At 40.2% G+C, this 26,787-nt stretch overlaps 1 protein-coding gene across 2 annotated transcripts; it reads right to left on the bottom strand.

The window, feature by feature from the left end:
• Window positions 1-129: 129 nt before the first annotated feature.
• On the bottom strand, window positions 130-26,609 carry LOC101858331 (nucleolin). Of its 2 annotated transcripts, none has more exons than XM_005093609.3 (14): window positions 26,493-26,609; window positions 17,164-17,299; window positions 16,735-16,808; window positions 16,221-16,294; window positions 15,012-15,071; window positions 13,823-14,255; window positions 12,900-13,040; window positions 11,949-12,079; window positions 10,192-10,307; window positions 7,917-8,014; window positions 7,528-7,707; window positions 5,771-5,866; window positions 3,005-3,091; window positions 130-981 (listed from the first exon to the last, which is right to left on the bottom strand). In XM_005093609.3, the coding sequence occupies exons 1-14, from the start codon at window positions 26,577-26,579 to the stop codon at window positions 934-936; spliced, it is 1,761 nt and encodes a 586-aa protein (XP_005093666.2). In that variant the 5' UTR covers window positions 26,580-26,609; the 3' UTR covers window positions 130-933. The 2 variants fall into 2 exon arrangements, with proteins under 2 accessions (XP_005093666.2, XP_035824411.1); XM_035968518.1 differs by lacking the exon at window positions 26,493-26,609 and adding an exon at window positions 26,275-26,353.
• Window positions 26,610-26,787: the final 178 nt, after the last annotated feature.

Genomic DNA, 26,787 nt, shown 5'->3' with positions numbered 1-26,787 from the left:
CGACCATTTTCTTGCTAATTTTACCTCTGAAACCAGGTGACCCTGACCTCCTTCAATCGAAAATATTTTTACTTCTATTCAACACAGATAGATATTTTTTTTCACCAAAAGGAAGGCAAATCATAAGGCTTTATGATGATACCGATATCCCCATATGCCCAAAAATAGACGAGCGCCTGATTCCAAGTCATGACACATTTCTTTTGTCATCCTCTCTCCTAAAGTCTTTCTCTTGTCATAATATTTCCCTCTCCTGAGTCCTTTCAAAGGACAAGGTACTCCGCCCTCAAATTTTAAAATGGCTTTCATTGTGTCTTATAATAAGCCAATCACCAGTATACAAAACATCGACAAAGAGTGCTAGGCCAGAGTAGTCACCATTAGTTCTCTCTTAGTCTTATACAGGCTGATGAACCTGTAACAGAAAAATCACTTGAATAACAAAGAAGAGGTCCTAATCTTGTTTTTCCCCCCCCTTGTTTCCAGTGAAATATTCAGATATTGCATAAAAAACAAAAATAAAAAATGAATCAGCTATATCATAGTATGATATAAATAGCACTCTAAATTTCCCTCTGGGATAATAAAATATTATCTTATCTTATCTAAAAATACCCTCACAATGTGCTGCATGTTACCTCATATTCAAACCTGACAAAAGAAAAGAAATACTGCTGACAATGAGAAGTGTACAAATCAAGCTCAGTAAAGCACAAAGAGACATTAAAATTATCATAAAAGCACGACCACATACGAAAATATGACCAAGATGAGGACATCTAGAAATAATAATGAAAAAAAAAAAAAAATGAAATCATTATGAGCAAAATATCCTGTTTGTAATACGATGAGTAGAAGACATTTTCTCTGCTGCACTGTATGAGCCACTGGACAAAACTGTCTTTGTCCACCAGATGGAGAAAGAAGCAGACCCTATGATGCCGCAGGCACCACCAACAGAGCCTTCAGGTCCTCAAACGTCTGAAATGTCAACAACACAGTATATTGGTCAACCTCACGGCTTACAGTATGAGATTTTTTTCATGAAAAGACAACACTATATACTATTTTGAAAATTTCCCCAAAAATGGTATATAAGTGGAAGAACAAATATATATATATATGTGAGGCATCATGGTGAAATGAGGCCCTAGTTAAAATAATGAAATACAAGAAACAGGCATTTTTCTTCCCGTTCTGCAATTTTTAAAAGAATTTTTTGTTTTTGGCTCAACACCTTTTACGTCCATTTAAAAAACACTTTGCTTTGTGGATTTTCTTGAAAAAGTTGATTAAAGGTACAGAAAAAGTAAATTTGCAGGTTCCAATGACTCTAACTAGAGCTTTGGAAGTCACCAAAATTTGGTGGCCACTTTCTCTCAAATTTTAGCTCTGAAATAAGGCGATCCCCACCCCCCTTAATTACAAATCTCAACTTCTATTCAAGATAGATACATTGGTATTTTTTCCATCGAAAGATAAACAAAAGTAGTCATGACACATAAAGAAGATAAAAAACTAGGTCACAAATACACAACGACAAATCAAGCCGAAAGGACAAATCAAACTGAAGGACATAGCTCACTTGATACCTGCATTAGTAGCTAACCACTTAACACTTTTGGTTAAAATAACTCACAAAACCTGGGCCACTTTGGCTCAAAATCCCAGCATCCTCAGTGAAGAGAACATATTTAAGCAATGGTGTATCAATAAAATCTGGATTTTGTGGACAACTTGCCGCTTCTGTCGCACACCCAGGAACAGATGCAAGCAAAGACTACAGTATTAAACACCCTATCAGAGTCTGTTGGACTTAGGATCCACCCCGAAAAGTCAAAGGTCCTTAGGACAGATGCACAATGAAAGGAGCAGGTCACAATAGAAGGAAATGCACTAGAAGACGTTGAATCCTTCTGCTATCTTGGGAGTATAATTGACAGAGAGGGAGAAACAGGTACAGCTTTTTCATATCTTTGAACTGAATTTGGAAGACCAGAGATATCTCATTTCGAACAAAGCTGAGGATTTTCAATTCAAATGTAAAATCAGTCCTGTGGTATGGATGTGAGACATGGAACGCATGACAGACTTGCATAAAGAGGATTCAGGTTTTCTGGAACAAGTGTCTAAGAAAGTAACTGAGGATCAGATGAACAGACAGGTTCACCAACAAGGAAGGGTTAAGGAAAACAAGACAGAATCCCAGTCAGAGATGAGGTGGGAAGAAGGCGGTGGTGATGGATTGGATACACTCTCAGGAAGTCAGACAGCTTCATAACAAAGAAAGCGTTGGATTGGAATCCACAGGATAAAAGATCAGGGGGAAGACCGCGTGGAACCTGGAGAAGAATTACAGAAATTGAGGTACATAAAAGTGGGAAGACATGGAATAACATCAAGAGGCTAGCCCAGGATAGAGAAAAGTGGAAAGTGTTTGTGCATGGCCTATACCCTGGTGCAGGGTGAGAAAGGCAATGATGATGATGTATGAGTAAAAGAAAGCACATCTCCCTCTCACTGCTTATTCTAAAAGATCTCACGAGATCTGTTCTTTACATGACCCCTTCAGACATTTTCCTTTTAGTCTGCAATGCTTTCAATATATTTCGGGTAGATCTAAACCATATTTCTGTTCTCCTGAAAAGAACAGTTGGAACTTGTTCAAGACGACCATGCATTGTCGAGGAGAACAGTGGTCATCTTAAGACACATGGTCCTCCTCGGCAGGGCCATTATAGTGTAGGAAAAAAAAGCATTGGGGCAAGTGGGAAGTGGTTGTTTGTACAGGTCTTGGGCAGGTGGTCTTTAAAGCAGGTATGACTGCTCTGTGACCATGTGATGGATGTAAAATGCTCAGAGCTTATACTCGTATGGGATAGAGCGCTATATAAATGCAATCCACTATTATTTATTATTATTATTACTTTTATTAATATTACTATTATTATCATTGCTACATAAAAACACGTCACAAGTCTGGACAAAATAATGAGCAGCTCACCTGCAGAATCCACACTTGATTGTCCACACACTTCGCCAGGATCTGCTCTTCACCTAAGTCAGCATTGAGGCCCTTTTCTAGCTTCACCTGATCAGAAATACATAAAAATTGTATGAGTTCAGTTTGAATTAAAAAGAAGTCCGACAACAAACAACAATCACTTAGAGTTCCAGAGCGGGAATCAACAGTCGAACCACTGATAGGTACATAGTCTCAATCATATCTGCTCAGCTAAATACAAATTCCTTAATCTCAGTTAACTTTATAGTGTAGAACAAGGGACTGAACCCACACCACACCATAGTCACAGGTCACTGAACTTTGGCCCATCAGGCCTGCCTCCTTGCTACCATGAGGTAAAAAAAACTAATAACTTGGAAGATGTGTTCTGTAACATGCTCAAGACTTGGTTACCTTGAATCTCTGAGTGAAAATAAAACAAGCTTTTATAGACTTAATAACTTTTAGGTAATGTATCATACTCTTGCGTGGATTTAATGTGACCAATCTCTTATCTCACACATCAGCATATTGCATTGGAAAAAAAAAAGGTATCCTGCCTGGTCTTGGCATGCTGTAAATTATCCAGCCCACTTTCAAATAAGTTTTAGTGACCCCTGTCACAGACGAAACAACAGACACAAAAACAGACAGGACCCATCAGTTGCAACAAAGGAAGTTTTTTCAACTTGTGTGGGCTATAATATCCTTTATCATTCTGTTCATCTGATCCTTTTTCTATCATAGTTATTGCTGTCAGTCATAATCTACACAAAACTGATAGCCTTGGGAGGCTTAAGCTCTTCGCTGCCGCGCCTACTGTAAAATTTACGGGCTTGAACCGTGTAGCGCTGTGCCTATGACCTGTAGAATTTATGGGACTGTGACAGAGGTTGTTTTATATCAATTATAAGGGAAGTTACAGCTAAAATCTGGTAATTCTTATTGTTTATACAATCGAACCTGTGTAAGACGGCCACCCATTGTCAAGGAGAAAAATGGCCGGCCGTCTTAGGCAGGACTGATCAAGAAGAAGAAAACAAACCATTCCTTTTTGAGAAAACAAACCCTCCCTTTCTGAGGTCCCAACCGAAGGTAGTTGCATTGTTGTTGTTGTTTTCGCTGGGTTTTCTTTTCTTTTGTTGCTGCTTTTGTGCATGGGTGACAATAAAACGAAATGTGTCAAACAAGGAGGACCAAGTGCTATGGTAAAGCAAACACACATACTACATGTACCACTCGGAGAACAAGCAACGCTTCTGTCTCAAGTTCATGCTGACGTCCATTGCTACTTTGTTACAGACTGGGTAAACAGTGACCACTCATCTCACTTGCGATAATTTGTGTATGGATTCTGGGCGGGGTTTATGGGTTATGAGGGATCACACGTTTCCCTCCCCAGCAGCTGAAAATTAATTTTGTTACCTATTGGTCAACAGTGGGAGGGGCCTACGCAACATGATCAGTTGGAGGGACTACCTAACAACGACAGGTTTTTAAATTATGACGGCTCGTCCACAATGTCAGGGGCCAATGCTTGATTTATGACAAAGTGTAATGGAGTCACTAAGATGGCCGTCTAAGACAGGTGTTATTGCTTTGTGTGATAGGGGTTGTGTGTTGAAATATGGTGGCCGCGGCCGCGTTGGACAGGTGCCCGTTTTACACAGTTAAATTATATAGAAAAAACGCAAGGGGGAAATGGAAAGTGTCCGTTTGTACAGGTGGCCGTCTTATAGAGGTGGCCGTCAGGGCAGATTCGACTGTATTTACCTCCATTCCCCCCCCCCCCAATTTGAAAGCGTCAGATTCAGATTTTAGCTCAAAGAGAAGATTAGATCTAGATGTACACATCTACCGGACAAAAATGATTTACTGGCAGTAAACACAGATGGGCGTACATGTATACATAATATTATATATATGTGAATTGTACCAGCGTAGAATAAGGTAGGAAAAGCCTCTTGTCACTTCTTTACCTGCACACACTCACACAACATGTATCCCCCTTTTTTTGTATCAGTTTATCATTACTTGAATGTGTGTTGTTTATGTTGTTTGGAGGTGTCGTTTTTGGCACCCCGTTACTAACTCCAACTTTTCTCCATCTATCTCTCAATGAAATCTCCCAAAAATCATATAAATAAAAACGCGGTTCAATGTAGAATGTACGTGCAAAAATTCATGAGGGAAAAATTAATAAATAAAGAAGCTATGTGAGGCAGAGTGGGATCACTCCTAAGCAGCCTTGATTCATGGGATTTCCCCTGGCACAGGGGCCTATTTACCTTCGGCATTGAAGGGAATAAATTTCATTCAACTTTTTAAAAAATCCTTTCCTTTTCACAGGACGATGGAATGGAAATGCATTGGAGTAAATAGCAGTTCTATTTTCTTACAACCAGAAATCACAAAATACTAGCCTATGGTTCCATCCTGTTCTAGAGATAACAAGTCTAAAAAATCTGTTAAGACCAGTGGGCCACAATGGGCGAATCAGTGGTTATTTGTACTGGCTGATCCAGCAGTTAAATAATGAACAATACAGGAGCACCAAGTTTATAGTTTGCCTTAAGCATCAATAAGTTCTCTCCTTTACCCAACCCACACTCAATAAAACTATAAGGAAAGACATATTTTTCAAGCAAAATAGTCTGAGCCCTTTTGACAGGGAACCAAGTATTCTGCCTTCAAGCGACATGCATTATTTCTTAAAATGTTTGGTAGGTCATAACCGCATAAAATAACAATAAGAAGAGTGCGTACCAAATCCTGACAGCGCCTCAAAAGGTGGTATTTAAAGTGTATAAGGCCGTGATAGGAAGCCAGGTACCTCTCCATGGTGCTGCCGATGATGATTTCCTGTCACAGAAAAATCAAGAAGAAATATGTAAAAAGATGAGCCATTCCTGAAAATAGTGGCGACTTCAAGAAAAATAATTCAGTTCCTAGAAACATTAAAGGTTCCAGCATGATTTATCAACCTTTTCGGAGTAAATAAAGTAAAAATTGTTCACAACAAGACCTTGTATTCAGAACCTATGGCTGAAATCGCTTAATAATTAACTATGCCCGTTCAAAAACCTCATCCAATGGCGAGGCCTCACATCCATAGTTAACCCTGCCTTATATCAATTAAAAACTAGTCTGGTAAGAAAAAAACAAAACAATGCCTCTGCATCGTACAAAAACAATGACAGTATGCAACATTTTTAATTTCTTGAACATGTCAGTAATTTGTTTTGACCGCATCATCCAGTAGAATCATTCTTTTGTTTAAAACCCCACCCCAAAAAACAAGGTACACACTATTCGCACCAGTAAAACAAATCATTAATGCAAATCAGAAAGTAGACCTGCATGTGAGCCTCAACCAGATTGTCTGAAAATTTTGCGCAATCCCCCCCCCCCCCCAAAAAAAAAGCCTTTGTGGGTGTCATAAGGAAGGACATCCGAGTAACGAGCGACCACCCCAACAAACCAAACACAATAAAGAAGAGACCTAACCCTAACCCTACCCCAAAAAAGAACCTGCAACGGGCCTCCTGTAAAAAAGACAAAACAAGTCCTAAATGAAAAAAAAATCTTTTCAATAAAAAACCACACTCTAAAACAAACAAGGAACATATAGAATCTAGATCTAGATTCTAGATCTATATGGCTTACATCTACATTGCTATAGGGTTTGATACAATAACACAATAGAATTGGAATATGAATCCTCCATATAGATCTAGTAATCTAAATAAATCTAGATCTAGATCTAGATCTTGTAGGACAAGTGAATAGGAATAGGCCTTGAACTAGAAATCCGCATCCGATTCCGAACAGAGGGACTCAGCTGAGTCTAGATTCTAGATCTAGATCTAGATCTATATCTAGATCTAGATCTAAATAAATAAATAATTCACGCACCTGATGAAATGCTTATTTTTACCAATATTAATATTACAGCACAACCTATGATAGGGTTTGACACAATAGAAGTGGAATTTGAATCCTCCATTGAGGTCTATAATGATCTATATAAATTTAGATCTAGATCTAGATTCTATTAGAGAGAACAAGAGAGTCGGACTTGAATGAATCCACACGATCTGAACAATTGAATTAGTCAACAAACGAAATTCAAAAATGCACGAAACTGAAAGTAGATAATTTAAGTTGTCGTCCTTTTTCGTATTCGCATTTCTACTTAGGTTCCGACAATTATGTCGGAAACGCCGACGTCGGCAGTGCGCGCGTCGGCGGTCGGCACGAAAACGAAAGTGCTGACGAAGCCGACGGGAGAAAAAGGGGTCGCTGGCAGTCTGCCAGGCCTGGCACTACGCACATTGACTGATACAGGTGGGCCTAGTGATAGCATTGGCCGGTTCGCGGGTCGGGTCGCGATTGTCGGATTTCAGACGATTGTCGGCAAACATGCAGGTCTAAGAAAGGTGACTACGACTCTTAGCAATGAAAGTCTTTATTCCAACTGCTGCAATTTTCAAGGAATAAATCTCTCAAACCAAACAGAGTACCTGAGCAACTTCTACCCCTCTAGACTTGTCCTCCTCCATAAGGAATGGGTCGTAGCCGTAGCCAAACATCAGCACCGAGCGGACGCCTTTCTCCGTCACCTTGTCCACCGTGGCCTGGTCAGTCTGGGACCAGTTCTGACGTTTAATGCCCTTCATGTTGGGGCAGTTTTTCACTCTAGTCTGGGAACAAAAAAACAGTGCCAAAACAAAGATCATGAAGAAGGGCTCTGTCTTTTTCTAGTCAGTTAAACTTGCACAAACGGCCACCCGTTCAAGACATTCTCTAGTACAAATGAGAGAGGCAACTTTGCAAATATTTAAGTTGACTAGAGAGAAAACATTTCCAGCTAATAAGTTGAGCACAGAAATAAACAACTATTGGTGCTCACCATAAACTCCTCTTTCATCTTGACCAGACTTTCGATTCGCCGCACTGCTTGGGTGACCAGATTGTCCAGCCTAGCGATGGCATCCAAATAAGTGGAATCTGGAACATAATAATAATAGATAGCATTTGTATAGCACAAATCCCCGCTCAACAGCAAGCTCCAGAGATGCCAACCATAGAAAACCGAAATGAGTATTGCGAAATATGAAAATGTGTATTTTCAGGGGGAAATGTGTATTCCCCACGACCGACCAACCAGTAATAGTAAAATGTTCAGGGTGTCCAGCAATATTTCCTTAAAAAAAATTACTAGCTCACCAGCTCGAAAAAAGGAGCACACACGCGTACAATATACATGTATCCAGTCAACAACATGCCAGTGTTCAATGTCGTACTGGGGTCTTGTTTGACTTTAGAATTTCAGTCTATTATATAATATTTTCCTCTCATTATTATATAAAAAATAAATCCTGCTTTGAGAGTTCGGAAGGGCCTAGAACAAGAATTTCGACTATCAAGAACCAGTCTGGGTGTCATGATTTATATTATGAACTGACAGACTCAAATTATTGCTCAAACTCAGAGAAAAGCAATAACTTGAATGGCTCAATTAGACCCATGCACCGTGAGAGTTGTAACAATTGTGGTAGGGCAAGATTCAGTGACACTGAAAATCTGCCAGTCTTGAACAGAAAGCTACAACATACACTGTAGGTATAATTTACTATCACCCACCCAAGTAGGTATAATTTACTATCACCCATCCAATGAAACGCGAACACTTTATTCAATAACACAGACTTGCAAAGTATGAGGGGTCCCGATTCCGCACACGGCCTGCACCAACGCACGCTTTGCACAAAACTAATCAAAATTCTGTTGTCCTCTGGTGTTGCCTTAATCCCCCCCCCCCCCAACCCCGATAGTATCTTAAACCCCCAAAAAATCAATAATCTCCTCCTCTATGCCGCAGTCATATACTTCGCAACGTTGTTACTCCCACCAAAGACGGTCTTTGCTCACCCGATGCCATTATATATGATGCGAACGCGCGCAGGTTCAGTGACCGGTCACGATGGCGAGCCAGACAATCTAAAAATTGGACGACGCTTGTATTTTTTTTCTTTTTCCCACAAGTGACAGCACAGCGACGAGTCAGAGTATTTCTTACATTTCATTTGCACGGCGACATTGCGTTTATACTGCACAACCTGCATGCCACAAATGATGCGTTATCAGACAACTGCTGGCAAACTTCTCGGCGGTAACGAAAGCGAAAGTAGATCTTGATTTTCCCGATCGAGCCTCGGTGTCACATACGCTTCCGCCTGCCGCCATAGCTGCCTATTCGCGTGAAAGTGAAATGTACTCTCCGGACAGGGAAAAGCTGAACGAAACGATCGCGACCGGCAAAAATTAACTTACTGACCACATCGGACTTGGTTTTCAAATACTCCAGTTCTGCGATACTGATACTATTTTGACGAAAGATGGGACTTGAGATAATTAGGTTTACTCGCCCAAGATGAATCTTGTATTTTTCGCATTCCAGGATGCGTATTTTTTCATGAAAAGTAGTATACTAAAATACGTAAAATCGTACTGGTTGGCATCTCTGAAGCTCTATGCATTTCACAATCTATACTATTACCCCAGCAGACCTGAGAGCAGTCTGAAACAAACTCAACTTCCTGGGAAGCATACAGTGCAAGCAGCCATTTATAGGCGCTAAAACACTAACATACTGACAAGATCTTTCGTTGTCTATGGCCGGGTACCCATTTCCACCTGGGAGAAGTGAGGAAAATTCGTGTAAAGTGCCTTTCCCAAGGACACAACGTCGGGCCCGAGGCTCGAACCTCCGACCCCGCAACCTTACGATTACGAGTCCGGTAGCCTAACCACTAGGCAACCGACGCCACATAGAAACAAAAGTCATATATATCATCATCATCAAACGCACATCATCCAGCCACGATAGTCGCAAACTTCAATACTCCAAAGTACCCCATGCTTACACTTTAACAAGTAAAGAGAGTTTAACAGCACTTGCAACATAATTAGGTCACATAAGTGCCAAAGATTAGAGGTGTTACAAAAGAGTAACAAACACAAAAAAAAGGGGAAAAAAAGGAGAGATAAGGATGAGAGATGTTTGACAGGAAGAAAAGGAGCAAACCACACCAAAGCAACTGCAAATCACCCACAAAGGAACAGTTGACAAGGAAAGGGGTCCAAAAAGGACACCAAAAAAAAAGAAGTTAACTATGACCTACCACCATGGTCACGAATGTTGGTCAGAAACTTGGAGTCTAAAGCCTGCTGGAACATGGCCTTCACAAATAACTGGTACGAATCAAGAAGTTCCTCTCCAGCAAACTTGCTTTGCAGACTGAGGAGACAGGATCATAAAATGTATAGCACAGCACACCAATTTTAATAATTCATAGCAGCAATAAAGATTTCTATAGCTGCGTCTTCTGAGAATTAAGCACAAACTCTCTTACAGATTAGTGGTACTGCACAGTAAAGGCATGGACAAGGTCTACAAAAATAGACTCACAAAGGAAAAGAAGGAAAAAGGTAACAACACAAAATGTCGAGCCTTTCTTTCCCCATTAAGTTTATTGATTACATCACCCATATTAAAATTAAAACTACCAAAAACATCAAACATGCACACTACATGTTTCTGTGAATTAACATGGCTGCTATATATAACAAAAAACATCATAACTCATAACATAAGCATTTATACTTTACATCCTATTGCAATGTACTTCCTGTAAGGCAAATTTGGAGGCAGGGAAGGAAAGATGATGATAGTAAACAGTGTAAAAGAGGATAAAAATCTCAACCTCACTAACAACAACCTCCATCCCCAAAAAAACAACTAGTAATAGCAGTAACATTCTAAAAGTACTTTGAAAATAAAAAACGCCACAATAATGACAACAATAACACATACTAAGAACAACAACAGTATAATAAATGGATCTATGCTTGAAAAATAATCACAACAATATAACAAAAATACCTGCAAACCAGGATAGCAGCATACTAAATATAACTGCAGAATATTGACAAAAAACACTCAAAAATACATACAGCGTGAAGAACTGAGATCTGGATCATGAAGTAGCTGTTCAAATGGGGGGTAAGAAGAGGAAAGGTGACAGACAGACAAACACAACAAAAAAAATCTGATTTTGGCTGCATAAGCAGAACTATTAACGAGACCATACCTGTACAATATCAGACATATTTTGTCAGGAATCAAGTTCGACATTAGCGACAACTGAAAAGAAGTACAAAAAGCAGACTACACCAGAGCACCCAATAATCCTCCTCGGGTATAAAGACTTTGTATAACTGCCATTGAAACAGTAGTTCCAGTAAGGTCAGATAAGATTACACTTTATTGATCTCCACTGAGAGAAACGTGTCGGTGCAGGTAAATCTAATTGCACATGCCAACACACACACATAGAATAGAACAGAACAGAACTGAAAGAATAGTATAGAATGAAGTGTTGGAAAGAGCTGGAATTGAAGATATCAACACAACCATAAAAAGGAGAAGATGGAGATATCAAGGACATGTCCTAAAAATGCTGAAAACAAGATTGCCCTATCAGACATGGCATTGGAAACCAACTGGAAAAAGAAAACGAGGAAGACCAACAGGAAGCTATAGACGGACAAAAAGGGGTGAGGCAATCACTCAGGGCCTGGATTAGCCGAAATTGGAAGACGTGGCCAGGGACAAGCAAGCATGGCGTTGACTGCTCTCCGCCTTATGTACCTGAAGGTATAGGGAGAGAGTAAGTAAGAATAGAATAGAATAATTTTCAGTATGGTGTTCCTAGTAGCAAAAACTACAGAGAGCCAAAAGCCACACTGCGCCAGGAACAGAATTGGACCGCAGCAAGACTGAAAAGAATAGACAGAAGAAGACTACAGTGGACTTCACAACCCACAACAAAAATGAGAAAACAGGAATGTGCACAAAGTTAAACTCCTCATGTCTCACTTTTCTAAAGATGGCGGAGTAGGTTGGTAGTCTTTCTTCACCTTCACGGTGATCTCTCCATCAGCACTGGAGAGCTGCTGTACTTGAATTCTGTCGTACAAGTCCGACATTGATTGCGCCCATGAGGAGTACTGTGAGAGGAAGTAAGGGGTCAGGGGTCAGAAGGAGGTGCGGGGGGAGAGAAAGAGATTTGGTTCTGTCAAAACTATATATTTCAACTGTATTGGATGGACATAAAACTGATCATTCCAAAGACATAATAATAATAATAGGCCTAACAATAATAATAATAGATCTAATAATAATAATTAATAACTGCATTTATACAGCACATACTAATGCTCCGCAGCCTGCTGTGTGCTTTACAACCATAACATACATCTGTAACTGAAAAAAAAGGGGGACGAGGGGCTACGCCTTCCATCAATCTACAGATAAGGAGCTGGCCTTCTGTATCAAATTGTCATGATAGTTTGATTCCTGATTCATATAAGGGTATGGTGGGTGAACTACTGCACTCTTTCCTCGTGTTTTTCACAGCCTTGATCCTACGGCAGGAAAAACCAGATATATCGGGTTTTTAAAATAAAGACACCACCATGGAAAGCCGTGCGGACAAAAACTGAAATAATCCCAACCCAATACTTAGGACTTCCCCCCCCCCCCCTGGCAGTATACTCTTTAAAAAAACAACAACAATATATATTATATATTCCACAAATGAACTTTTATTATATCTTAACAAATGAGAAGGCAAACTAGAATGAGACAAATGAGATCTAGTAAAAGTAGGGCAACAAGAACACACTGAAAGGTAAACAAACAAATTTGGTATAAAAAAAAATAAGAATCATAAACCACAAGACGAAAAAAATCTGCTGCTGCATTCCCTTTTTCCGGAATTCAAGAAATTCACCTCAAAGGGGCTAGGGTAAAGTACAATACACTCACAGCATACTGCGACTTGTGCAGAACTTGGCCATCCAAAACAACCATCTCAAATTTACGAAGCATGTTTGGACCCTCCATGCGCCAGATTGGGTAGTTCTCCAAATGTCTCAGGTCAGCTTTCTCTATCATGAACTGACCAGTCTGTGGACAGAAATGAAACATCATCAATAATCTTTAGAACAGTTGACTTGGTTTTAGATTACTCAGGATTACTGACATAACAAATTCAAGAGTATGTCTGGAAGATATTTTTCATTTGATTTTCACGAATCGTTTTAAGTTTTACATTGTAGAGACAGTTGAGTAACCTAGTGGTCTGGCTACCAGACCTGTAATCATGAGATTGCAGGTTTGGGGTTCTGGGCTCTGCTTGGTCTGACATGGCGTTCTAGGGAAAGGCACTTAACATGAAATTTCCCACTTGGCTCTGTCCTATCAGCAATGGACATTTAATTCAGGGGAACCGTCCATATCAGTGTTACACAGGGCATTAAGCTTATACAATTTTTGTGTTTTACCCTTGCTGAAGACAGAACTGGACAGAACTTAGTTGAAACTTATATATCACTGATCCTCACAACAATGGTGCCAGTTTCACATACAGAAGAGAAATACAAATAAGTATATTATATCAACCCTCAGCGGGACAGCTTAGGCCAACATTCTGATCCACAGTTGTTGTTATCTACCCAGATCTGATACACAGACATGGTGCACCCTGGAGAGCTGCTAAATCTGCAATTTGGCAAAACACCACAGATTTGTGATATCAAAACAAGCGCACAGGACAGAATAAACAATTTTTTCTTTCAGGACGACGCCTCCTCCCCTCCTCCACCATAAAATGACAGTTTAAAAATAAAACTGAACAGAATGGGTTTTTTTAATGAGCGTGAGGTCTGAGAACATTACAGGTCTCTTACCCGGATTGGCCCACTGAGGTCATTGACAGAGGCATCGTTGGTTGCTGACATCTCCATTTCATCATCATCCATCCCGTCCTCTTTGTTCTCCAGCGACGCTCTCTTAGCCCCTCGTCCTCTCCCTCTGCCTCGACCCCTCCCTCGCCCTGAGGACTGACGAGGTTTCTTTTTCTGCTTGAACCACTGCTCTTCCTCAGAGTCCTCAGTGGGGTTAGCAGTATCGTCGTCGTCATCATCATCATTATCTTCTCCAGAATCGTTCTCATCGTCATCTTCATCCTCCGACACTTTTGCTTTAGCAGCAGAACCCCGGCCCCTTCCTCGACCCCTTCCTCTTCCTGTCCCCCTTCCTGGAGTCCCTCTTCCCCTTCCTCTGCCTCGGCCTCGCTTCGGGGGAGACACAGTTCCTACATCTGAAGCAATGTTCTTCAACCTGAGATACAAACAGTTTGAGGGGAAAAATTATTTGAGTGTCAATGTGACATTCTTAGCAGCAAAATCTACAGAAAGCCAAAAGCTACACTTCCCCAGGAAAAGAATAGGACCACAGCAAGACTGAAAAAGAAAGAATGGACAGAAGAAGACAACAGCGGAATTCACAACCCACAATAATGAGTGTGTATAACATTTAATACAGAACCATATTTGCACATATATGTACAAAGGTGTTAACAAGGAGAGCTTACTCAAGTGTCACCAGCCTTAATGCTGGCTGTGCTTTTTCCTATTTGTTGGTGTCAATTTCAACCCTATTCGAAAAAGAATACACCAGTTAGAAGGCAGTGCATGTCACCCTCTTACAGAACACAGATGGGGGAGGAAATTTTCGAGGAAGGATAGGAAAATGCAGCACAGAGTTAATTTTCCAAAATATGGGTGGGAGGAGGAATATTTCTTAATCTGAAGCTAATTGTTATCATTCACACCAATTAGAGGACAAAGCTCTCTTATAAAATCCGCAATGGACAAGCAGCCTGTCCAGAAGGTGATTACACATCATCTGTTTCATTTAATCATTTGAAAAGTTGACTATACGAGCTCAGGTTCTATCAGTCTCATAAGCCCAGAAGGAATCTAATCTGTCTATTATTTTCTTATCTAAAAAGATTTTATTTTTTAATTCAGAAAGTCAGTAACTCTTAAAAAGAAAAACTCAAAATTAAATATAAGAAAAATAAAAGAATCTTACACTATTCTTGGGGTTCTTGTTGAGTCTACCAAGTCGCTTGTGACATCTTTCTTTTTGGCCCTGAAATTTGAGAAAGAAATTTGTGCTCAATACCCGGTCCCCTTTAAATCTGTGCATAATACTTAAGACCAGCATTGCACACTCAGTGCAGCGAATTATCATGATTTTTAAAACCGTCATCACGATGCACAATACGGCTATGATATCAGACGACAGTTCACACACTGCCTATAGCTTTGATTTGGTGCACTGGTTGTTATTTTTTTCGGGGGGGGGGGTTAGTTAGTGGTTTACGGCATTCACAACTGCATAAGGTCATGTGAGCACGCGGGACACACCAAACATTTTCAGTTGGTGGGAAATTTTAATTTTTTCCGGGAGGCGGCTGAAGCCTACTCTTATCGATTTTAGGACCACCAAGACATCTTAAACGTGCCCAACTTGCACATGGGACCTCCGAGATTTTTCACCCTTGTCCGAGAAGGTTAGGAGTAGATCTTACCTACCATAAGATCAGGGGTGTGGCTGAAAGACAGCAGTAAGATTAAGCCAAGGAGAAGCAGTAGAAAGGCTGCAGAAAGAGTCAGGAGCCCAGAGGAGGGGGCAAAGGAGGTAAAGGGGTGGGGCAGAAAGTGGAGATTAAAGTAGATGACAGAACATTGTTAGAGAGCAAGAAAGGAAGAGAAAGGAGAACATTTTAGAGAAGACAATTTTCTGTCACTCTCCGGGTTCAAACCCTGGACCTATTGAATTGGAGGAAAACACCTAAACCTCAAGACCACAAGATAAAAATCATAACCGCTTGTTTAGCACACAATACTGAAACGGTGTTGTTGGAAACGTCTTTAACTTAGATATTATACTAAAGCATACAAAATCTTCTTTAACATCACCCCTGCATTTTACCTCTAGCTCTTTTTGATGAATTTTTAAAATCAACTCTGCCCCCCCCCTCCCCCCCAAAAAAAGAAAACTGTTTAAAGGACTCAAATCTTAGAAATTCACTTAACAGAATATAAGATAATAAGGGGATATTGAAGCAGACATAAACACTGAAGCATGGATAAAGATACTCATCAGTAGAGAGATTCAAGGTGTATTATGGCACTACCACCAGCATGGAAACAGCACTTCCTGCTTGTTCAACAGAATTGATATCATCAGTACTTCTCAAATAAGTTATAAAATTTAGGAAAATAACTAGCTTACTTTGCTCCTCTTCCTCTTACTCCAGGCGGCCTTCCTCTTTTTCTAGGAGGGGGCTGATGAATATTTTCGTCACTCTGGGGAAAACCAACAAGAATCAAGAATCATTCTCTTCTTCTCTTTGCATTCATCCAGACAGATCCTGCCCCCAATAGATCTCAGGGGAAGTTGACTCCTGGTTCTCCAACTTGCAGTGCAACTGACTGCACTTATAAGTATCATTCATATATGACAACAATTTAATTGATAACCTGACCAACGGACCAAAAAGCAAAATGAGGCCAACATCTAGACCACTTGCAGTCAATAACATTTAACGACGACCAATTAATCATATAAACTCAAATAATACCAGATCTTCGTAAGAAGGAAATAAGGATATATTTAAAGTCATTTAAATTGCTTTACTCTTAGAAATTAAGAAAAATGACTTCAATTGTCTATAGCTCGTTAACTAACAATAAAGTTTTAAAATTTAGTCCTATCATAGTTATGTAACAATTAATGTGTACACTACCTCATCAGTGTCAGACAACTCTGCCAAACTGGTCATTTTCACTTTCCTGGTGCGTCTTTTCCCACCGTCTTCCTCTGGTAACAAAAAAAAATAATGAGGCACCACCATCAACAGAAAAAAAAGGAAGCAAAGATTCTAGGGAAACAATTTTTACTACTATCCACCTGACAGTAGTTGTCTTGAACTACAGTGAACATTTCACTAAACGGACAAGGACAATAGTAAGAACAACAAAGATTTACACAACTTATAACAACCAATATGTGCAAGCTATTCACCCATTCGATACGTTCCCAAGACGCACAGGATAAACAAGTTATAGAAGACTCCCTACACAATGCACTGGGTTGATCTAGAAATAGATAAAGACTGAGACAATCTTTGACTTTAAGCAAATATATATCAAATAGATAAGCGCTACTGTACTACCTGACTTGACTGGAGTGTCTGTATTAAGCTCATCCCTTGTTTCCTCAAAGTTTGGCCCGTCTTCTGTCTTGACTTCTATTTTCACCTCAGCGTCTCCCTTTGCATTATCAGATGTTGTCTCAGACATCTCTGTACTCTGAGATAAAAAAACAACAAAACACTAATTAAAAGAATCAAATTATATCATTGGAGACATCAATCAAACCAATTATATAACACATATAACCTGATGAAATTGGACACTTTTTAGAAACTACAGTCCAGTCAAGAGAAAATATTGCCTCTCTTGAACCTGGAAGGAATTACATTATAATAAATCCTTTTTGCATACACATAATGAGCACCATTATCTGATTGTCACGTTGTATCTGGTGATGACGAGGAGCTGTTTGACCACCTCTAATAAGGGTGAATTTCACTCCCTCCCTCTGAATGTACAGCACTTTCCCCAGTCTTAAACAGTTGCTCCAGGTGAGCATTTAACAGCTGGAAATTTGTTTTAAAGTTATATTTCATTATAATATGCAGAATTTACCTGTTTCTAAAGTCCAGACATTTATGAAACTTTTCAACAATGAGGACGATGAAGATCATGATGACAACTGTAGTTTGCATCCAAACTTAAAAGTAAGCAGTAACTTATTTTCCCTAACAAAAACATATTTCTGAATTTCCCAGATTGACTCAAGTCATACGAGTCACAATTGATTCATGTCAAGGTTCTTTTTAAACAATACTGAGTTTACTTTACTACTGGAAGTCCTATATCATTTCTTACTAAAGACCTTTTTTGTCACGTAATATTACTTTTAAAATATTGTTAAAATTTGACTTTGACTTGAGACCTAGAACCTAAGATATGAACCTTGAGAAATTCCTTGAATTCCGGTATACAGGCCCATCAGGCACAATGGTTATGTAAATCATACAGGCAAGTAGAAGTCACTGAAGGTACAAAGGAACAAGTTATAGGCCTAGAGCAGGGCTACTCAACACTACATGAATATAAAACAGGCAGTTTATTATAAACAGGCAACTTGAAACAGTTCGGGCTAGGGGGTTACATTCCTTTGAGACACAGCCCTATTTTACTTTCACTCCCGTCTCATGCTCAGGTATTGTATAGTACTTTTCTTGATCATTCTCAGTTTGATTTCACAAGTTTCCACTTTATATTATATATACATTATTTTTATACATCCATAACAAATTACTAGATTTGGAATCTTTAGGTTTTTGTTGGAACTATATAGATATAATGTAAAATATACAGCCTAATTACATGGTATTTTATGCATTTGTTTAAATATGGGCCCCCCAATCTTAATAAATCAGGGGGATTTCAGGGTGGCATATATATGCCCTCCCCATGTTTCTCTATAATTGTAATCTGAGATTTTCTTGAAAACAATTGATTTGTGACAGTTTAAATGGCCATATTGTTGCTGTTGAAAGCAATCCACTGAAGTCAAAATTTTGAGAATTTTTCAATTTTTACATCCTCACCAAAAGTTCTTCAAAGAAGCACCTTTCAACATCCTCAAAAATACAGTTTACTGCTATGGTCAAGGCACAGTGTTCTTCCTTCTAATGTCTCATGATATCCTGATGGAAGAGGCAAACAGTACTAAATGACGGCTAAATGGCTAGGCTATAGGCTAAAACAGCACCTGGACATGGATGGCTGGTGCCTCTGTAAATAAATTATTGATGGTCAAGGTCATGGCTAGGCTAGTCGTACTCAATAATGATGGCTAGACTGACAAACAGCAAAAAACACTGATTGGTAAATACATTTTTAGTTTGCAATACACTTAAAGTATTTGTATTTGAGACGAAACCAGAGCATGTATTTTAAACCTGAATAATTACTAATGAGACCTGTGTACTCAACAGGTTTCGGCCAATAGGGCCTAACCTAAGTACGACCAAAAACTAGGAAGGGAAGAAGCGGCATAGAGGCCACTAAGTGTCTAAGGGATGGGCCGTCGGCTGAATTTGTCTGTGCGTTAAACTTAAACATGCTCAGTCAACCACAAGGCCTTCTGCTAGGCTGTGCCAAAAACTGCTGTGCTCTGTGTTACATGTATGTGTTTGTTTACATTTTTAGTTTTCATAGAACGATGGAACTTGATGCGATTAAAATCTGATTTAATTCATTTGATGAGATATTAGTATTGATGGTTTGTTTTAGTGGAATTTTGACTTTAGAATCTAGATAGATCTAGATAAATCATCTAGTCCTTTTCACTAAGCTTAACAATCTCATGAATTGGTTTCTCCTTTGACATTCGGTTTGATGATGAAACAGTGGAATCCTGTTATAACGAGAGCGAGGGGACCGGTACGAAATGTCTGTTATAGCAGGATTCTCGTTGTAAGAGATTCAGTAATAAATTCAAAGGAAATAATAAAGTAGGCCTAATCTATGAGTTTGGCGTTCTGTTTATTTCTTTTTGTTATCTCCTCCGATGATGGCTTTGTTCAACAGGACCTCTAGGTCTTACTTGATCAAAAATTGAATCAGGTTTCTTTCTCTAGCGTTAGCGATGTTGACAGCGCGGCGTTGGCTATCAGAACAAAAGTTCTCTAGGCTAACTCGCCCATTGTGTTTTCCCCCACCCCACCCCACCTCACCCCACCCTGTGGTGCGTTCCCGCGTCTGCTTGCGCAAGTCACACATTCGCTCCATGATCCATCACAGCACTGTGACCTCTCCATCCCCGCATCGGAGAAGTGAGAGGCATGATAGACTAGGCCTTGATAGTCTAGACTAGGCTAGCCTATCACTATCAGGCAATGCGGTCTGTTTCACAACGGTGTGTCTGCCCGTGCCACACACTCCCGGCCTTCATCGTTGGCACACATGGGCTCTCCCATTCTTTGTTTCGCTTGATAACCAACAAGTTTCTCAACTGGCAAGGTTTTCATGTTTCAATGGCCTATGCGCTGTGCACAGCAGCAGCAATATTCCGCTATAACCGACTCGCGCGTTTATGTGATTGCGCTATAGCAGTATTTTATTTACAAATATAAAGAAGGGAAAAAAACTGTGTTTTAGAATGATGTTTTTATAACAGACTTCTCGTTGTTTCAGGACTCATTATAAGTGGACTCCACTGTATTGTGTTTTTTCATCCGTGATTTATTCAGTCAGTGACATATTTATTTTTCATGGTCATGGAGAACTGTTTTGATTTGTTCAGCTAGTGACACTTTCATTCATAGTCACAGAGATGGAAACAGAGACATCAGTACCAGTGCCAAAGCCTAAGAGCAAGAGCCAAAGGCAAAGACAAAGACTTCATATGTGCAACATTGCTCAGGAATCAATTGTAAAAATAACAGATATATATAACAACCCTAATTTGTCTTTTTTTAGGTTCCCTACGGAAAGAGTCGACGTTGGGTCATCAACTGCCGTAATACTTGCATTTTAGGGGGACAGACCTTAGAGATATATATAAATAATATCTAGAATCTAGATCTACCTAGTACCTCAAAGTGCTTATTTATTCATTTATCTGTATTACATGTTTGTTTATCTTTGTTTTAACGAGCACGCTCAAGGTGTAGAATCTCTATACAGTGGAAACCTGATATAACAGGGATGGTGGGAGTAGACAAAATGTCCTGTTATATCCGATCCCTGTTAAATCAGAAATGCAAGGAAATTAAGCATTTGTGGACTAATCCAGCTGTACTTATTCATGGGTAGTTGCCCTTGCAACAAGTACCCACGAACAGGGGTTTTGGCACTAACTTTCTCCTTGCCTCCTCAAACCACATCAGAAGAGCTTGGTCCACAGCATCTGCATCGGGTAGTCTCATCTTCTTTCCACTGAGAGCAAACTTCCAATGGCAGTATGCTGCCACTATCTTCTCTCTATCTTTGATAATGGTGTGAATCGACCCTTGTGGAATGTCAAACTGACAACAAATCTCTGCCAATGGAGCTTGCTTTTTGTCAACAGCCTGGATTATTTTGGTTTTTTTTGTTGTCAATTGAAAGGCATTTTCTCTTGCGTTTGACATCGTTGGTGACACATTACGCGTCCGTGTTGCTAGGTATCTGGCTAGATCGACGTCTGCAGCACACCGCAGCCCTCTCTCGCTTCACAAGTTGCGTGTGCTTGCTGTGGCATGGCTTGCGTGGGCTTGCTCCATCACTGCGTTACTCTCTCTCTCTCTCTCTCACACACACTTTTTACACATTGTTAATGAGCCTTGGTCCCTGCTATAAGAGGTTGGGCTCCGATGAGGCCCTGTTAATGCCGATACCTTTTAATAGAGACAAAGAGTAGGAAAAAACGGGGATTTAAAAAATCCCTGTAATTACCGGATCCCTGTTATTACCGGGCCTATTATATATGGTTTCCACTGTATATTTCTATTTACAAAGTATTTGTTGATGTTTTTAAATTAATAAGATTAATATTTGGAGTAATTTTCTTTATTCAGAACACAACGTTTTATATTACTGTTGTATGTTGTACTGTATTGTAAAGCGCTCAGAGCCTGTGTACTTTCTTCGGGGTTGAGTGCTATATATTATAAATGTCATTTATTATTATTATTTAGGAATGGTAACAAGCACGTTGATCAGCTGATCGTGGATGCATAATTATAATAGGCAAATACTGAGTTCGCTGGCTGGCGTGCCTCGCGTAACGCGCAGACGACTTCGCCAACTGATTCGGCCCGCTGAAAAGGGAACAGAGATGCTATGCTTCGTCTTCTCTTCCTAATTTTTGGTACGGCTAAACTGACAGGCTAGCCGTACTGAATAATGTTGGCAGAATTGTAAATAAAATTTTGGTTCGCAATTACTAAAGGATTTGTATTATTTCAGACGAAACCAAAATGTGCCTTACACTTACTGACATGCATGTTATTTTAAACCTGAATGATTACTAGATCTAATGAGACCTGGGTACTCAACAAGTTTAGGTCAATAGGGCCTAAACTAAGTACAAGTCTAGCCGAGTACAGCTAGCCACTTCGGATCCTGAGAGAGAAGCAAAACAAAAACAAGCTTTTAGTCTCTGGGGTAAGTATGTACATGTATATATAGGGACTTAAGTGGGTTGCTTGCGACACAGACTAAATAAAATAAAATAGTGTCAATACTAAACTCTAGTATTATAATAATCTAGAATCTAGTAACAATAAAATATAGCCAATAAAATGAAACTTGGCCTGTTTTTCAGCCAAAAGAAAAAGCAGTGGTTTACTGGCCCCCAAAATAGGGGAGTGTCTCTACGCACATTGCTTGTAAGGTATCATACTTTGCTATGATGAACGCAATTCCGTGCCATAATGCCAAAGATTCTTTACCAAAATATTGCACTTGCTCTTTGGGCTTTTGTCCGCGCCGTGGCGGGCCCGCTTTGCCGCTTAGCACGTGATGGGCTATGTCACTATATTATACTAGGGGATGCGAGGTTGGTTTCATCATTGACTGCTTGGGGTGTGTTTGTATGTGTGCGTGTGGGAGTGTGTGTGTGTGTGTGTGGGTGTACAACTTTGGGGAGGAAATGAGGAGGTACAGATTTTTGGTACCAAAGACCAGGTATACCAAGATGTTTCAATAGCCCTATCTCGCATCCGTGCGAGACTTGGGCACTTCCTTGTGTTGGCGTGTGACGGCCCGTGATACAAGTGTAAACAAACGTTCCAGTGCTCTTGAGTTGAACGCGTGCCATTTTGATATTTTGTCTGCGGGCACAGAGAGAGAGAGAGAGAGAGAGAGAAAGAGAGAGAGAGAGAGAGAGAGAGAGAGAGAGAGAGAGAGAGAGAGAGAGAGGGAGGGAGGGAGGAGAGAGGGAGGGAGGGAAGGAGGGAGGGAGGGAGAGAGAGAGAGAGAGAGAGAGAGAGAGAGAGAGAGAGAGAGAGAGAGAGAGAGAGAGAGAGAGAGAGAGAGAGAGAGAGAGAGAGAGAGAGGTAGGTGTGTTTGTTATATAATAAGAATTATTGTTTCCTGTCATTTTCTATCTGCGTCGGTTTTCAGGCTAACCCGGTGCTATACAGTCATTATTGTACACATATATATGACCATAGTTCCATCTTCCAAATCCCACCTTCTGTTTCCCATCTCTCACCTCTTGTTTCCTATGTACCGAATCCAACTTTCCACATCCCATATCCCAACTTTAATTCTGTAAGTGTGCTTTGTTTTCTTTCATATCATGGGGTGGAACGCCTGAAGCAGGCCAAAATATTAAATAATTTTTATACATCACTGTCGCCAATGTCCAAATCAGATGTGCTGTTCAAGCACAAGTTTTCAACAACTTGATTTAAATTTAATACTGTTTTATTCAGAATCAAGGTTTGGTCTCCATGAGATTTCTTCGCTGTATCCTCTTCGGTGGCGAGTTTCTTTTTTACTTTCCCTAACTTACAATTCGCCCAGCATGACTACAGGGATCCATAATACTATTATGATGTCAATTTGGTCAAAGAATGGTTGTCAGAATCAAACTTTCATGTAAGAAATGTAACAATCTGACAAGACTAATATATCGAAAACGCTCCCTCTCGAGAGAGGCAGTGTGACTCTCTTTACACAGTACCAGTCGTCGTAATTTCAAGGACCCAGATGATGGGGAAACAAATAGCAGTTGTTTGATATCATTCATTAAGATGAGAAAGGACAGTTTGCTGCAAGACATGGTTTTATAAAAGATCGCAACATCAAGTCGTAAATAAATTGCAAAGCAAGACTGCATTGTGTCACCACAATACATTCACTTGTTAAGTTGGACAGAGAAATTTACTCTCATAGCACGTAATGTCATTATTTGTCTGGTAATTTTGTATGATGTCGACCAGAGATAACGAGCTAGACTAACTACGATACTATAACCATAGTTGCGATGTGAAAAGACTGGATGGCAAGCTGTCATGAGTTTAATTGGTGAACATCTTATTATATATTGATGCTTATAATCATGTTAACAATTTTCCTTGTAGATTTTTTAAAGTTTTCATTTCTTCCTTCTAATCCACCTACTCAACCCCAACCCTTTTTCCTATTTATTTCTTTTCGTACTTTTTGTTTTTATTTTGTGTCTTAATTTTTGTCTTTAATTAAACAATCTCAGCAATTCTCATTCCATAGATTTAGCCCGTACCATTCTGTACCTTCTCTTCTCCCCAAACAAAGTTGTACACACACACACACACACACAAACACATGCACGCACACACACCCCAAGCAGTAGGCGATGAAACCAACCTCGCGTCGCCTAATGACGCACCATGCGCTAAACGGCAAAGCGAGCTCGCAACGGCAGCAGACAAAAGCTCAAAAGAGGAAGTGCAATATCTCGGTATACACAGACTTTGATGGTACTGGTACAGGCTAAATTTATGGAAAGAGAATTGCTGAGATTGTTTAAAGTTAACAAAAATTAACACACACAAAAAAAAACGAAACAGAAAAAAAGGAAAAAGGGTTGGGGGGGACCTTATTTTTTCAACCCACTGTCAAATTTTCCTGCCTCAGGCGGCCAGGGGCGCAGTCTCGCATTGCCTTGATGATGCTTTTAAAATTCATAAATTTTGAACCGGCCCTTCACGCTGTGGGCAGGCCGTCATAATCCTTTCACCTGTTCTTATTCAGTGGTGGTGGGTGGACCAAGATTTGGGTGGGGCTTAGGTTTCTTCCACTTCTTTACCACCAAAAAGCAAGCAATAAGAACAAAACAGTGATGATTGTTCTATACTTACGGCGAGCCACGCATTTTGAGAACCATTCAAACGAGGAGAGTCACCTTTGTCTTCCATCTCTTTGTTCATAGTTAAATTTAAGCTCTTGTGGATGGTGGGGACGAAGCCGTTTCACCTCCAAATTTCTCTAATTAGTTTTTAATCTGAAGAAAAAGTTGCCTCAAAAGTGGTTTGATGTAATTAATAGCTGTTAAATCTCATCGGCACAAACACACAGCACTTCAAACACACACCGTCTATGAGGTGGATTGGGTCGTGTTGTTGCGGAAAATAGAACGCGCCTAACAAAGGCCCAATGGGCGCATTGGTATCTCTGTGTCACTGGGGGAAAGTGTGTCGTAAACTTTCACCCCATTGTCAGGGCTGGGAGAGCGTGAGCCCTCTGTGCAGTGTTATTTTTTAAAAGTCTTCTACCTTTTTACAAAAAGAGTTTCATTAAAGACGGGCGTGGGAGCCGGCTTATTCTTTCTGAGCCCTAACGACATTTGATTGGCTGTTAGGATAGAGTTGGGGTGGGGACGGGGTAGGGGTGAGGGGCTCAAGCCTGTAAGCCCTTCACTACCCACCGCCACTGTTCTTATTGTTAGTCCCTCAAAGAAATTTTTACCCAAGTTGACCAATGGGTAGGCCTAACAATACATTTTCAACAGCTGGTACTGGTGGGGAAAGCGTGATCCGTCACAACTTATATAAAAGCCCCACCCACAACTCATGCACAAATCGTGTGGGAGGAGACTGGTCACCAAATCTGTAACAAGTGTGACAGAGACTGCCATGCTCGAATTGGTCGAGCCACACCAGAAGATGTTCTGGAAAGGAGCGACGAACAGGCGCAGCCATTTTCTCCCGAGACAGAAGGAGCCGACGACGATGGCAGCCTAAAGTAAGTCTGAGAACAGCCCCAGTTTGGACCTCAGAGAAGAGTATGATTTGCTGGCGATTTTGTAGTTTCGTTCGTTAAAGTCAAGCAGGAGGGTTTCAGGGGGGCTTGCCCTCCTGACCTAAAAAAAATATGGAGGTGGGGGGTTCAGGGGGGCATGCCCCCCTGAATTTTATCCTAATTTGATGTTTTGCAGTTAGGTTGCATCCCTGCTCTTTGTGTAGCCTAATTCAAATAGTATTTGGTCTTCAAGACTTCTGGATTTCTTCTCTGAATGTAAACAAATGGATCGTGGACTTTAACGAACGGAACTACAAGATCACCGATTTGCTTTCTTCATTTTGACCAGTCCTGCCTGCCTAAGACAGCCACCGGTGTTATATATGCCACTTTTCTCCTTGACAATGGGTGACCATTGCACTCAATGCATGTGTAGGCCTCTACAGTACAGGGCAAAAATTTGAATTTCTGTGCATGCAAAATAGTTGCGAGCGTACCATACAGACTCCTAGAATCTAGAATCTAGATCTAGATCTTTAACTTAAAGTAGTGCACGGAGTAGACTGTTTATCCATCTAACCTCTTTTGTGCACAAAGAGTGACAAAGGTAAATCTAGAATCTTAATAAATCTTGGTACTAGATCTAGATCTTGACTCTAGACCTACAATCTAATAATGAAAAAGCTGGCAAATGCAATCCCCTGACTTTCTTTACCTGGCTTATGGGATGGCCCGGTGCACCTGTTGTGGAAACTTGAGCTGTGATTGTTTCCTGATGTATTGGTGCCGCGATGCCTGCCATATTTTATTTGCAATTTGATGGGAGCTATAAGGCATCGATACTGGGAAACCGTTAAATAACCAAGTAGCATCTCGAACGCAATCTTTGATAATCTTTGGCGTGGAAAACATATCTTGATAAGCTAATGCCTATGACAAATTATAGTTAAAATCTAGTAAACTTATTCGCCAATTAGCCCAGGACAGCTGATATCAATAACAAAGATAGT

Source organism: Aplysia californica, unplaced genomic scaffold, assembly GCF_000002075.1.
Source record: "Aplysia californica isolate F4 #8 unplaced genomic scaffold, AplCal3.0 scaffold00066, whole genome shotgun sequence".
Classification (NCBI taxonomy): domain Eukaryota; kingdom Metazoa; phylum Mollusca; class Gastropoda; order Aplysiida; family Aplysiidae; genus Aplysia; species Aplysia californica.
Note: the sequence above shows the minus strand (reverse complement) of the source record. Positions and strands in the feature narration are given on the sequence as shown.

Coding starts and splice junctions, on each gene's coding strand:
- LOC101858331 (XM_005093609.3), bottom strand. CDS start 26,579: ATGGCAGGCATCGCGGCACCAATACATCAGGAAACAATCACAGCTCAA. Junction 12,080..12,899: donor TGCACAAGTCGCAGTATGCT/GTGAGTGTATTG, acceptor TTCCTCTCACAG/TACTCCTCATGGGCGCAATC. Junction 3,092..5,770: donor TGAGGCGCTGTCAGGATTTG/GTACGCACTCTT, acceptor ATTTCTGATCAG/GTGAAGCTAGAAAAGGGCCT.